This window comes from Carcharhinus amblyrhynchos, chromosome 11 (genome assembly GCF_965287045.1).
Source record: "Carcharhinus amblyrhynchos chromosome 11, sCarAmb.v2.hapA, whole genome shotgun sequence".
Taxonomy (NCBI): domain Eukaryota; kingdom Metazoa; phylum Chordata; class Chondrichthyes; order Carcharhiniformes; family Carcharhinidae; genus Carcharhinus; species Carcharhinus amblyrhynchos.
Window position 1 is genome coordinate 47,491,638 of NC_137334.1, and position 13,834 is coordinate 47,505,471.

Sequence of the window (13,834 nt, forward strand, 5' to 3'; positions counted from 1 at the left end):
TCCACGTGACCTGATTCAAGGAGTTTTAACTACATTTAATTTTGATCTCTGCATTTCTTCTGTTGAATATCTTCCAGAGGGCCAGAATTTATTTGAACGAAAACCGTACAAAGTCCACTTCAATGTCAATCTAGAAGTTAAGGAAAAGTATTAACTATATACTTGGAGATGCCTTAAATGCATGCTTGTCTAAAGGTTTATGTAGATGGTTTTTAAAGCATTTTATCTCTGTTAAACTATGGTTTGTTACATTATTTGAAGTTTCCTTGCAGCGTACACAGGACTGCTATATTGTACCTGGATATTTGACATCAATTTTAGTCTTCAAAAGCATATCACTGTAAATAGCTTGCAAATTCATGAATAAAACATCACCTTGAACTATAAAAGATTTGATTTTGATATTGATCTTGTTTTAATAAGTTAATTGCAGTTGATGTAATTGGACCAGACACAGATTATAATTTTAATATTTCATTAAACAAAACCGTTCTGAACAAAGTCCTTCATCTGTGTCTGCATCTTTTGACATTAACCACACCCACCAGCTGGGTCAGACTGCTCTTGCATGGTTACATTCTTATCTAGTAGTCAGAATAGCTTGCAATGGCTTCTCTTCCTGTTCCCCCAGCGTGTCCCCCAAGGATCTGTCCTTTGCACCTTTCTACTACTGACCAAAAGCACAGCATTAGTTTTAGCCGCTATACTGATGACACCCTCCTCTACCTTGCCACTGCCTCTTGAATTACTCCACGGTTGCTAAATTATCAGACGACTTGTGTAACATCAGTAAGTGAGCAGAAGTTGTCTAAAAATTGAAGTCTGAAGCCATTATTCTCATCTATCTTCAACTACTGACTCCATCCTTATTCTCTGGTTTTGTCAGTCGAAGATTATGCCCATCTATTACTGCCACATTTGACCCAAAGAAGAGCTTCAGATCTGTTTGCACAATTAAGGCTATTTATTTTCAACTGTTGCCTGACTTCAGACCTGTCTCAGATGTGTCACTGAAACACTTATTCATGCCTTTATTCCTCTGGACGCAACCACTCCTGGCTGGTCCATTCTATCCTCTGTAAACTTGGTCACCCAAAATAATGCTTTCCAAGTTTTAACTTGTAGCAACTCTTATCATTCCACGCTATGACCTACATTGACTTCCCATCATGCAACTAAATCTTAAAACACTTGTCCTTGTTTTCAAATTCTCCCTTAAATCTCCACCAGTCCTACAACTGAATATCTGTACTCTATTTCTGTTATTCATGCTCAATTATAATTACTGCACAGTTGATTGTTCTAACTACCTCCACTCCAAGTTCTGGAATTTCACTCTACCTTGCTTTCCTCATTTAAGACACCTTATCTTTTTGGTCATCTGACTTAATCTCCCTTTGCGGTCTGTCATACTTTGTCTTTTGCAGGAGCATGATAAAACATCGAAGATGCTACGTAAATACAAGTACACTTCAAGTGGGTTATCACAAGCAGTTGATGCAGGGGTTAGATTAATTCACTTGAAAATGACTGATTTTTAAGGCTGGAAGTCTTGAATTTCTCGGTGAATGGTGTCAAGTCTGACAGACTAGATTGAAAATGACTCCAAACTAATAAGATACTGGAAATCAAAGATTTCAGTTTTTTTGAAAAGTTTTTCTCAAGTAAAATTGTTGGAGCACAGAAGCTGAGGAACTTGATAGTCTCCATGTGCTTGCGTCACAAACTCAGGTTCTAACTTTATCCTGAAAGTATTTCCCTACTCATTGCAATCAGGAACAGCTAATTAGCATGCACATAGAAATGTGAACTAACTTACCGATTTCCTCTTATGGAATTTGTATGATGCTGGTAAGTCATATTTCAGCTCTGTTTCAAAATAAAAGTTTAAACTTAGAAATTTTTATTCTTGGTGCTGGACCTCTAGGTAATCCTCCCCCCTCCTTTTATCCTTCCATGGGTTGTAGGCATTGCTGGCATGGCCATTTGTTGCTAATTGCTAATTGGAGTGGCTTACTGTTAACCACATTGCTGTAGATCTAGAGCAGGTGTCTCCAAGGCCTCACCCTCGCCCACAATGCATTTGCAAGTGGCCCATCACATACTCAGTATAGGTAGCCATTCAACGAAACATCCCAGAAGGAACATTTTAAATGTGCAGTCTGTGTGGCAATTGCAGGTTGGTTTCTCCATGCTGACACTAGCAGTCAGTAATCAATGTAGGGTGAAACCAACATGTGATTAGACTGGCAGTAGCATCATTGCCAGGCAAGCTTTTAATTTTGTTTCTGGGTCAGAGCTGTGTAGGGGTCTCTTGTTCCTTCCTTCCTTCCTCCCTCCTGCTTTTGCAATCCTGATGAAAAGCTTATCTCAAAACATTAAATCTGTTTCTCTCACCACAGTTGCTGTCTGAGTTTCCAGCATTTTCTATTTAAAATATATTCAGGTAGACTTACAAAACTGCTCTCTAGTTTTTGTACTAATAAACATGATTGACACTGGTCAATTCTCAGCAGGATATTGATTCTCAGTTTTGACCCTTTCGTAAAACATACAAAACAGTAAAAAAAGTCAAGGAACAGACTGGCTTTAAATCAGCATGTTATTTACTGACCTTGTAAGCAACATAAAATGAAATTTTACTTTGCCAAACTAGTATTTCTTACCAGCAATTACTTCCATTTTTACCTTCCATTCTTCAGCCTTCTTCTGAATATGCTACAAGAGATGAATTTTTAGAGTACACGTAAAACCAAGCATTCTCCTTTTGATACAAAATCTTCAGTTAGCGTTTATATTTATGTATTTTGCTTCAGCTGACTTTTTTTCCACCCGAAAGATGGGGTGGCATGGTAGCACAGTGGTTAGCACTGCTACTTCAGTGCCAGGGACCTGTGTTCGATTCCCAGCTTGGGTCACTGTGTGGAATTTGCGCATTCTCCTTGTGTCTGTGTGGGTTTCCTCCCACAGTCCAAAGATGTGCAGGTTAGGTTGATTGGCCAGGCTAAAATTGCCCCTTAGTGTCCTGAGATGCGTAGGTTAGAGAACCAGGTAAATATGTAGGGATATGGAGGTAGGACTTGAGTGGGATTGAGAGTGCAGACTCGATGGAACAAACGGCCTCTTTCTGCATTGTAGGATTTCTATGAAGATGTTGACTGGGTTTAAGTGGCCATTACTGGAGGTTGGCTTGGCTATTGAAACAGAAATGTTGCTCATTAGAACTGAGCCCTATCCTGCCTGTATTTGATTTATTGTCAGGTATTAACACAAAAGTATTGTTTTAGGTACAGTAAGGGGAGGAAGATGCTGGTGGGTGTGGTCCATAGGCCTCCAAATAATAACTTGGAGGTGGGGTGGGCTATAAACAAGCAAATAAATGATGCATGCAGAAGTGGAACGGCGATAATTTATGGGGTATTTCAATCTACATATTGATTGGTTGACCCCTGTCGGACGTGGTGGGCTTGAGGAAGAATTCTTGGAATGCTGCCGGGATAGTTTCCTTGAACAGTGTGTGACGGAACCGACGAGGGAGTGAGCATCTTAGATCTGGTGTTATATAACGAGGCAGGTAGAATTAGGGATCTTGTTGTGAGGGATCCTCTTGGGACGAGCGATCATTGTACGGTTGAGTTTTTGATGGAGGATGAGAAAGTAGGGTCCCGGACCTGTGTCCTCTGTTTGAACAGAGGGGAGTACAATAGGATGAGAGAGGAATTGGCAAATGTAGATTGGGGGCGCAGATTGGTCGGTAGGACTGCTGAGGAACAGTGGAGGATCTTTAAGGAGATCTTTTTCGGTGCTCAGCAGAAATTTATTCCAATGGTAAAGAAGGATTGTAGGAGAAGGGATAATCAGCCGTGGTTATTGAAGGAAATAAAGGAGGGTATTAAATTAAAAGCTGATGCGTTTAGAGTGGCTAAAAGTAGTGGGCGAGTAGCAGATTAGGAGAGGTTTAAAAATCAACAAAGATTGACTAAGATGATGATAAAGAAAGGAAAGTGCTAAACTAGCACTAAATATAAAAAAGGATAGTGAGAGTTTTTATAAATATAAAGAGGAGGCAGCTGGCTAGAGTGAATGTTGGACCCTTAGAGGATGAGAGGGGGGATTTAGTGGTGGGGGATGAGGAAATGGCTGAGGCCTTAAATAAGTTTTTTTGCCTCGGTCTTCACGGAGGAGGACGCAAATAGTTTGCTGGGTATTAAAGATAGAAGGATGGTAGTTGAGGGCCTGAATGTGATTACTGGCACTAGAGAGGTAGTGCTTGAGCGGTGGACAAGTCCCCAGGACCGGATGGAATGCACCCCAGGGATCTGAAGGAAATGGCAGAGGTGATAGTAGATGCCTTAGTGATTATTTACCAAACTTCGCTGGATTCCGGGGAAGTGCCGGAAGATTGGAAAACGGCTAATGTTACGCCGCTGTTTAAAAAAGGTAGCAGGCAAAAGGCAGGTAATTATAGGCCAGTTAGTTTAATGTCTGTTGTGGGAAAAATACTTGAATCCGTCAAAGAAGAAGTAGCAAGGCACCTTGAAGAACTGTTTGATGGAGCAGACGCAGCAGGATTCGGTAAGGGGAAGTTGTATCTAACAAATTTATTGGAATTCTATGAGGATGTGACTAGTGCGGTAGACAGAGGGGAACCGGTGGATGTGGTGTTTCTCGATTTTCAGAAGGCGTTTGATAAGGTGCTGCACAAAAGGTTGCTTCAGAAGGTTAGGGAGCATGGAGTTGGGGGTAAGGTGTTAGCGTGGATAGAGGATTGGTTATCTAATAGGAGGCAGAGAGTTGGTATCAATGGGTGCTATTCTGATTGGCGGTTGGTGACTAGTGGAGTGCCGCAGGGATCGGTGCTGGGGCCTCAACTATTTACCATTTATATAGATGATCTAGAGGAGGGGGCTGAGTGTAGGATGTCAAAATTTGCTGATGACACAAAGATAAGTGGAAAAGCAAATTGTGCAGAGGGTGTGGAAAGTCTGCAGAGGGATCTGGATAGGCTGAGCAAGTGGGCGAGGACCTGGCAGATGGAGTACAATGTTAGCAAGTGTGAGGTTATCCACTTTGGCAGGAATAATAGGAGGAGGGATTACTATTTAAAGGGCGAAAAGCTGCAGCATGCTACGGTGCAGAGGGACCTGGGGGTCCTTGTGCATGAGTCGCAAAAACCCAGTCTGCAGGTGCAGCAGGTGATCAGGAAGGCGAATGGGATGCTGGCCTTTATAGCGAGGGGGATAGAATTTAAAAGCAGGGAGGTCTTGCTTCAACTGTACAGGACACTGGTGAGGCCGCAGCTGGAGTACTGTGTGCAGTTTTGGTCACCACACTTGCGCAAGGATATTTTGGCCTTGGAGGGAGTGCCAAGGAGGTTCACTAGGCTGATACCGGAGATGAACAGGTTGGACTATGAAGAGGGGTTGAATAGACTGGGTCTGTACTCGGAGTTTAGAAGGATGAGGGGGAATCTTATAGAGACGTATAAGATAATGAAGGAGATGGATAGGGTAGAGGTAGAGAGATTCTTCCCGCTCAAAGGACAGCAGGACTAGAGGGCACAGCCTCAAGATAAGGGGGGTGCAGTTTAGAACGGAGTTGAGGAGGAACTTCTTCACTCAAAGGGTGGTGAATCTCTGGAATTCTCTGCCTGTTGAAGTGGTGGAGGCTACCTCGCTAAATATATTTAAGACACAGGTAGATGGGTTTTTGGTAGGCAAGGGAATTAAGGGTTATGGGGAGAAAGCAGGAAAGTGGAACTGAGCCACTTCAGATCAGCCATGATCTTGAATGGCGGGGCAGGCTCGAAGGGCTAGATGGCCTACTCCTGCTCCTATTTCTTATGTTCTTATGCGCTATATAGACAAAACATATCGTTCATAGGATGAAAGGAGAGAGTGCAGAATGTAGGGTTAGTCATAGCTAGGGTGTAGAGAAAGATCAACTTAATGCAAGGTAAGTCCATTCAAGTGTCTGACAGCAGCAGAGAAGAAACTGTTCTTGAGTCAGTTGGTATGTGACGTCAGACTTTTGTATCATCTTCCCAAAGGAAGAAGGTGGAAGAGAGAATGTCTGGGGTGCGTGGGGTCCTTAATTATGCTGGCTGCTTTGTTGAGGCAGCAGGAAGTGCAGTCAGTCAGTGGATGGGAGGCTGGTTTGCATGATGAATTGTCATTGGATGATCATGTGCACTCAAAGTACCACATAGCTTAAATGGAAATTCTTCCCTTTGTACAATGCTTACGAGAACAGGAGAAAGTTCTGTTACAGATGAAACACACTTGTATAACATAAGGTTGCTTTGATGTAGTTCATGGCTAAATGCACAATTATGCCCATCTTTTTAAAAAAAAGGCAAGATTCAAATAATTTAGTTTTGTCAGCTGGGAAATGGTGACTGGCTTTCTCTGGACAGGAAAATTCATGTCTGATTGAGTTAGTGTGTCGATTTAGTTACAAGAAGAATGGTTGGATGAACTGAAGTCATAAAAATTGAAAGAGAATGTATTTGGGCAAGTAAAGTTTTAAATCACACTTCAGAACACTCATAGTTCCATTGTCCAAAAAAAATACCAGAACTGAGCAAATAAGCTTATTTAAAGGCTGGACAGGTTGGCTTCAAGTTTATTTATTAGTGTCACAAGTATGCTTAACTTGGCAATGAAGTTTCTGTGAAAATCCCCTAATTGCCACACTCAGGCACTTATTTGGGTATACAGAGGGAGAATTTAGCATAGCCAACCTAACCAGCACATGTTTGGATTGTGGGAGGAAACCTACACAGGCATGAGAACATGCAAACTCTACAAATGACCCAAGCTGAGAATTGAACCGGGTCCCTGGCACTGAGGTAGCAGTGCTAACCATTGTGCTACTGTGCTGAAAGGTTGAGGGATGATCTGATAAGAGGTTTGGATGACAAATGTTTGATGCACAGAAAATGTTTCCATCTTATGGAGTTCAGGTCATAAATATAAGGCTGTTGGTATAGATCCTACAGAAAGTTCTTTATCTGAAGAGTGATAAGAATGTGAAACACCTGACCACAAGCAGTAATTAAGCAAAAAGGACCAGGGATATATCAATAAGGTTTGTTGAAATAGGGTGGGAGGGGGCTCCTGTGAAGCATAAATGCCAACAGGGACAAGTTGGAATGAATGGTCTGTTTCTTTCTGTGCTGTATACTCGACTAATGAATTAGCACGCCAAAGTCTCTCCATAAACAATGTTTCTTTTGGCAATTAACACACAAGGTAAATGAAGCCAAACTGAGATTATTGGTCCTATTCAGTTTTATATTGAAGTGGGGATGGGCATTAGAGTAGTAGATAGTATAAACTTTAAAATGTGCTGTCTCCTGCAATATAATAAATAGATTTGAAAAATGCTTGTTGCTGTGCAAATGATTATCTATAAAGTGGTTTCTTTGACTGCAGAAAATAAAAGTAAATTCACTTACATTTCTGGTTGATGTTTTGTGCAGGGAATATACAGCTGTTCTGGCCATATCTAAAGCAATTCTGAGGAATGTCATATCCATACCTTTTGAGGGAAACATAAGTTAGTTACTTCTGAAATAAAGATCTTTATACGGTGAGAATCTTAGCTACATTTACTTATAGCTCCAGAGAATGGATGAGGTTTTATTTTGCTTGTCTAAATTTGATGTAGGATCTCTTTCTCCAAAATCCAACTTCTTCATAGTGCAGCTGATAAAGGGAACTAATTGCTGGAATCTTGGAAGAAACTAGATGTAATAGTGGATCTGTGTTAGCTGTCAGCTGGATGGCATTAGCATCACAGCAGTTGGCTACTGTGTCCTTGGATTCCCAATTTTCATTGCATGCCAGTCATCCAAGTGTATTTGTTGGATGAGCAAAAAGTTAGATTTGATTCTTCCAAGATCTATCAGCCAAGCAGTACTCAGTTTTGTTTCCTATAAGGTAGTTCATTCATCAGACAAGAGAAGAAACCTAAATTTGTATAGGATATGTCATATCCTCAGAATATCCCAAAGCACTTGAAAGCTATTGAATTACTTTCACTGGGTATTTAGTTTTGTATAGGCAATTTTGGTTGCCAGTTGGCTGCTGCTTTTACATTACAACAATAATTGTATTTAAAGTATTTAATTGTCTACAGTATTTTGGGAAATGTGCATTTATATGTCCTCCATTCACAGTTTTAAAACTTTTGGTGGTCAGTGTATACAACAACACAAACAATTGCAACTAAGATGCTTATTAAGCAAGTTTGGACACCTGAAAAAAAATGATTAAAATACATTGTCTTCTGGTTTAGTTAGTCTTGAGGGAATTTAAATCGAGATCATAGAGATGAAAGGATAGTGCACATTTGCTTTGTTACCTGGTCTCTGGTTTAAACTTGCTATATTATGTAGAAGCCGCTGTTGGAATTTGTTATTAATGAGTTACGTTTGGAAATTATTTTTAGTCCTGTTTCACTTTGCTCTCTTTTTTAAACATGTACTGCTACTTAAATGTAATTGTGAAATATTAGGCTTTGACATCTGCTTTCCAAAAAGGAAATTTAAGGACATGATGCAGTAAGTAAGATGATGATTAAATTGATTTGTAAATGTATATTGAATACCGCCTGAAAAGGTGACTGAAAATCTAATGCCGATTAATAACTGGATAGCTAACATCTGGATTCAATCATATTTAGCTTAACAGTATAATGCACATTTATTTAAACTTCTACTGGACAATACTTACAACTGTAAATTATGGAAAAGAAACTTCCAAACTTTACACTTAAAGACATTTCAGAACTACGTTATATTCAATTTACCTTTATTGTGCTTTGTTCCAAATGGTGGATTCATTATTACAGTGTCAAATGTCTTTGATAATTTGCCAGTCCCTAAAGAACAGATATCACACTGAACCATATTAACATTGGCCAATTCAAACTCCTCTGCATTTCTGCTAAATATGTCAAGTGCTCCTTCATCAATATCAAATCCCACGCATAATCTGCAAAAGATAAAAGCAATCCGGTTTGTGAGGAATGTTTCTGTTTTGATCCTTGTATAAAGGTTTGACCTTAACCTTCAAGGTTGAATACTTCCCTATCTGAGTTTGCCTGCAAAGTACAACTAACTCCAGAATGGTTTCTCCAAGTAATCTATGTAGGTGTACTTTGAAGCAGATAACTATTTTAATTTTATTTGAAGATATATTAATCCTAAACAGCAAGTGTGGTTAAGATACTAAATCTACATAAAGAATCTAGGAATTGGTTATTTGATGCCACATCAACTAAAACTTTTTCTGGGAACTACTTCCTAACTTGTCCTCTTTCCATCCCTCTTTCCTCCCAGTCAAATTAAAGTTAGTGTTTCCTCTGCTGGTCTTATCGCTGATGGAGGTCTACAATAATTTAATAATTGATAGTATTGCAGAAAGTCAAACAGAAGTTGAAAATAAAATGTGAATCAAACACAGACTGCTGGAGACGGAATAGTTAGAAACATAGTAAAGCAAAAAAAATCAATTTGATAACATCAACTAAAATCTTAGACATTTGTCTAACTGGATATTTGTTCATGGATGCTATTAAGTCAGGGTGGTTCCAACATTAATCATAGAGCAACATAGCACAGAAGATGGATATTTAGTCCATCAAGTCTTTGACTCATTTGCAGACTTTTGATAGTGTACACCTGTCTTGGCAGAATTGCTTCAGCAATCAATTTGTGATATTTTGCAGTAGTAATAGAATACTGTATTGTCAGAAGTGACCTCTTTCAGGTGAAAGGTTAAATTAAGTTAGTCTTTTTGGCCAAGATCCCATGACACCAGAAAAGCAGTGAAAGCTTCTGATCTCCTTGCCAAAATCATTCCAAAAATGAGTTGTTTGTTATATTAAGTGTTTTGTTTAATTGTGTGAAGGCAGTGGACATTAACTGGGGATCACTTTTGCCCCTGTTAACAGACACAGACTGAAACTATGGTTGTTGGGTTATGGGGTGCACGCTTGTAATCTCTATCTCTTGTAAATAAATGCTTAAAGTAGTGTGTAAAGCTTGGCTCAGTCATCACTCAAATAGTTTTTCTGGGGAATTAACAGGTCATTTCATCTTGCTTGCTTATGGAATGTTTCTGTGAACACACTGGCTGCTGAATTTATCTACATCAATGACTGCACCCAAAATAAGTCACTGGCTGTAAAACTCGTGTGGTAGTGAGAATATGCAGTAAGATGTAATACAAATAAGTGTAAATTTTAAATCTGCGCCCAGAAAATAGCATTTAAACTGCAGAAAGAATGGATCAGTATTATCACTGCCAAGATAAGATTGTTTAACTAGGAGAAAGAAGCTAATTCTTCCAGAAGGTGTACACTAATAGTTCCATATTTGAAATTGGAATTACTTTAAAATCAGACAATCCAAAACAAAAGCTGCAAAATGAAAATAGTTGTGATGGTAATATTATAATTGGGTTTTAAGCAAAATTTGTGAAGTTGCATTCAAGACATTTCAATTTTTTCAAATAAAAATAAATTTTGATTACTGCTTTTTGCAATTCACATACCCTGCATCTAGCATAGCTGCTCCGATACTCAGAACTCCACATCCACATCCAAGATCTCCAATTAACTTACTCTCAATGTCATCGAATGTTGTGTGTATTGTATATAGCATATGTGCTAAAACGAGAAGATCATAGGATATCATTCCATACATAATACAACAGTAAGAAAATTTAATAGTATAGCAAATTACATTAAGTGAATTTCTTTAATTCACCATCTACAAACACTATGACTTTCCTATGAGGAAAAACAACAAGTTCACTGGCTGCAGCAGCAAGAACAACAGCGGGATGAGACTACAAGGCAAATTTGTGCCTGCTCGTTATTGATCCTTTTACTTACGGGAACAGTTTCTCCCTATTTACTGTCTAGTGTTATCATTCTGATCATCATTATTAAATCTCCTCTTAGCCACCTTCTCTCTAATCAGTCCTCATAACAAATTTCTATCCCTGGAACCATTCTTGTAAACCTCTTCTGCACTGTCTCTAATGTGTTCACATTCTTCCTATAGTGTGGCACCTAGAACTGTACACAGTATTACAGCTGAGGTCTAACTAGTGTCTTCTACAAGTTCAGCATAATCTTGCTCTTGTTACCTATGCCCCTATTAATAAAGCCCAAACTGCTACACACTTTATTAATTGTTCCCTCCCTCAGTCCTTTTCAATTATCTACGCACATATACCCATGTCCCTCTGCTCCTGCATTCCTTTCAAAATTTTACCTTTTTTATAGTCACTCTTTGTTTTCTACCAAATGCATCAGTTCGTTTCTCTGTAATGAACTTCATCTGCCCACCCCATCAACTTGTTTATGTTCTTTTGAAATTGTACACTGTCGTCTTCAGTTTACAATCATCCGTAAACGTTGAAATTGTCCCTTGCACATTATATATATATTAATGATCTAGCTCTTAAATCAGGAAAAGCAAGGGTCCCAATATCGACTTGACAGCTGGGCAGCATTGAGGTGGTTATAGCATCTCCAAAATATATCGTAAACATACGTATCAAAACGAGGGGTAATGAGGAAGAAGAGGGGTCTAGAATAGATCAGTGGTCGACACCGAAGGTGACACGACAGGCAGAAAGAGCCATTTCTGAATACATACTGACCGTGTTCTATTTGAATTCCATTAAACCAGATCAAAACAAGGGGGACGAATATTACAGCTCGGTCCACCAAATCAAATGTACTTGAGGGACTGAGGGATAACACACGATGGTCACAGTCATAAAGACATGGGGGGGGGGGGGGGCGGCGGTGGTGGAATGAGGGGCCATTGAGCGATCAACACTGTTAGCACCGGGGAAAAATATATGCGTTTAAAACGGATTCAGGAACAAAGGCTGAAATCAACTCAAAACGAGCGCCTGTTACAAAACACGGCTTCGCACCAATGTTTCCCAAGATAAGCATAACTAAATCTAAACATTTTATCTTCCTTCACGGGAGGTAATCTTCCAGCGCGATGCTGCAGTGGGCAGGCCCTGGTTAAAGAAGGTCAATAATCCTAAAACATTTTAAAGGAAATTGTATTCTGGATGGAAGTCCTTTACCTGCTATATGGGGGCTAGTGGGATATTGTTCAAGTAGCAACTTGGGCTGTGTAAACACATCCACTCTTTGCAACAAACTCTCCAGCTCCTTCAGCTTCCCCATGGCTACTCCCCGCCGTGTGCAGCCGGATTAATCCGCCGCCCACAACCACACTCCAATCCTCTCGTTCCGGCAGCACGAACATCGGGCATGCGCTTCACTTGGGCGTTTCAGGAGGTGGAGGGAAAGGCGCAGCTTTTAAATAAGGAACAAACTTCAGAGAAGAGGTGGGTGTGAGGGGAGCAAGAAACAAAATTAGTAATACGGATTCCTGAGGATGAAGAAGTGATACGGATTACATTCCCTTTTGGAGCTGCTCCACCCCATTGACCTGATCATTGGTCATGATGTGGATATGCCGGCGTTGGACTGGGGTAAAAAAACTGGTGTTGTCAGACTTTTTACTGATCATTGGTCACATTGACTGCATCCTTAGAGGCAGCTGGATACTAAGGTCTGTGGTTATAAAGTAGGGTTTCAGCTAGAAAATACCCTGTCCGTGTTTTTTTAACTACTGCCTAACAAGAGACTTTTTTTCCTCAACATTTAAATTTTACCTTAGGATACTTTGTAACCCAGTTTCGATACTAAATCTGCAGTGAATCCCATGTTAAGTTCTCTACTTCAGGGAGTCTTGTTCTAACCTGTAATCATATTCATTCTTCAAATGATAAGTTAAGCATTGGTGCAAATAGAAAATCTTCACTCACTGTAGCTGGCACTCTTTAGATTAAATACTGGATTGTCCACAAATCCAATCACTATCACAGAGTTTGTTTGTTGCATTATATATACTACGAATATAACAAAAACCTGACCAAAACATTTACTACAAAACTTTAAATTTCTTTTAAAAAGAGCTTGCATTTATTGAGCATTTTTCACATTCAATTGTATTCCAGATAATTAATCTTCCAATTAATTATTTTAGAAATGTAGTCACTGAGCAAAAATGCTGGCAATCAGAACACTCCATTAGCTAGATGTACGAATGAGAAGAATGTGTTTATTCTGCTCCTGGTTGACTGAAGAATGTTCATCAGGATACAGGAAAAAGACTGCTGCTGTTTTTTTTTATCAGAAAAGTACTATGGGATCTGAACAGACAGCTTATTTTAAATGGATTAGTGATATGAAACTAAAGTAAAAGCAAAATAGTCTGAATGCTGGGGGTCTGAAATAAAAACAGAAAATGCTGGAAAACTTGGGGTTTGGCAGTCTCTGTGGAGAGAGAAACAGTTTTGTTTCACGTACAGTGTGAGTTATTCAGAACTGGAGACAGGTAGAAATGTCTTGTCCTGCTGAGAAAGGGGAAATGGAGGATCAGGTGGAACAAAAGGGAAGATCAGGGATAGGTGAGGGTATTTTCCGGAAAAGGGAAGATCAGGGATAGGTGAGAGCACAATGGGAGATGAAATAGCAAAGATGTCATGGAACAAAAGGCAAAGTGAGTGGTATTAGTAGTAGTAAAGAATCAAAGCATTGGTCCAGAATTGGTGTTAACAATAGAATAAAGGTCAGCTCTGAAAGCAAAAACATGAAAACAAAGTACAAACTGCCACTGGAGGGAGGTGAGGTGTGAAGGAATTCAAAATGCAGGACAGAGTTCATGGTCTGAAGTTGTTGAACTCAATGTTGAGTCCAGAAGGCTGTAAAGTGCCTAATCAGA

At 39.6% G+C, this 13,834-nt stretch overlaps 1 protein-coding gene across 2 annotated transcripts; it reads right to left on the bottom strand.

Annotated features, from left to right (window-relative positions):
* Nucleotides 1-16: 16 nt before the first annotated feature.
* Nucleotides 17-12,257, bottom strand: mettl5 (methyltransferase 5, N6-adenosine). Of its 2 annotated transcripts, none has more exons than XM_080199023.1 (7): nucleotides 12,126-12,257; nucleotides 10,563-10,677; nucleotides 8,815-8,999; nucleotides 7,460-7,542; nucleotides 2,667-2,718; nucleotides 1,820-1,869; nucleotides 17-130 (listed from the first exon to the last, which is right to left on the bottom strand). In XM_080199023.1, exons 1-7 carry the CDS (start codon nucleotides 12,226-12,228, stop codon nucleotides 89-91), a joined length of 630 nt encoding a protein of 209 aa, XP_080055149.1. In that variant the 5' UTR covers nucleotides 12,229-12,257; the 3' UTR covers nucleotides 17-88. The 2 variants fall into 2 exon arrangements, with proteins under 2 accessions (XP_080055149.1, XP_080055150.1); XM_080199024.1 differs by having other exon boundaries at nucleotides 107-130; nucleotides 2,689-2,718.
* Between the last annotated feature and the right edge of the window lie 1,577 nt (nucleotides 12,258-13,834).

Excerpts from the sequence above, each read along its gene's own strand:
- mettl5 (XM_080199023.1), bottom strand. The coding sequence starts at position 12,228 with ATGGGGAAGCTGAAGGAGCTGGAGAGTTTGTTGCAAAGAGTGGATGTG. Across the intron at positions 2,719-7,459 it reads ACAAAACATCAACCAGAAAT|CATATTCAGAAGAAGGCTGA; the intron begins GTAAGTGAATTT and ends CATCTCTTGTAG. Across the intron at positions 131-1,819 it reads AATTCCATAAGAGGAAATCG|ATTGACATTGAAGTGGACTT; the intron begins GTAAGTTAGTTC and ends CTTAACTTCTAG.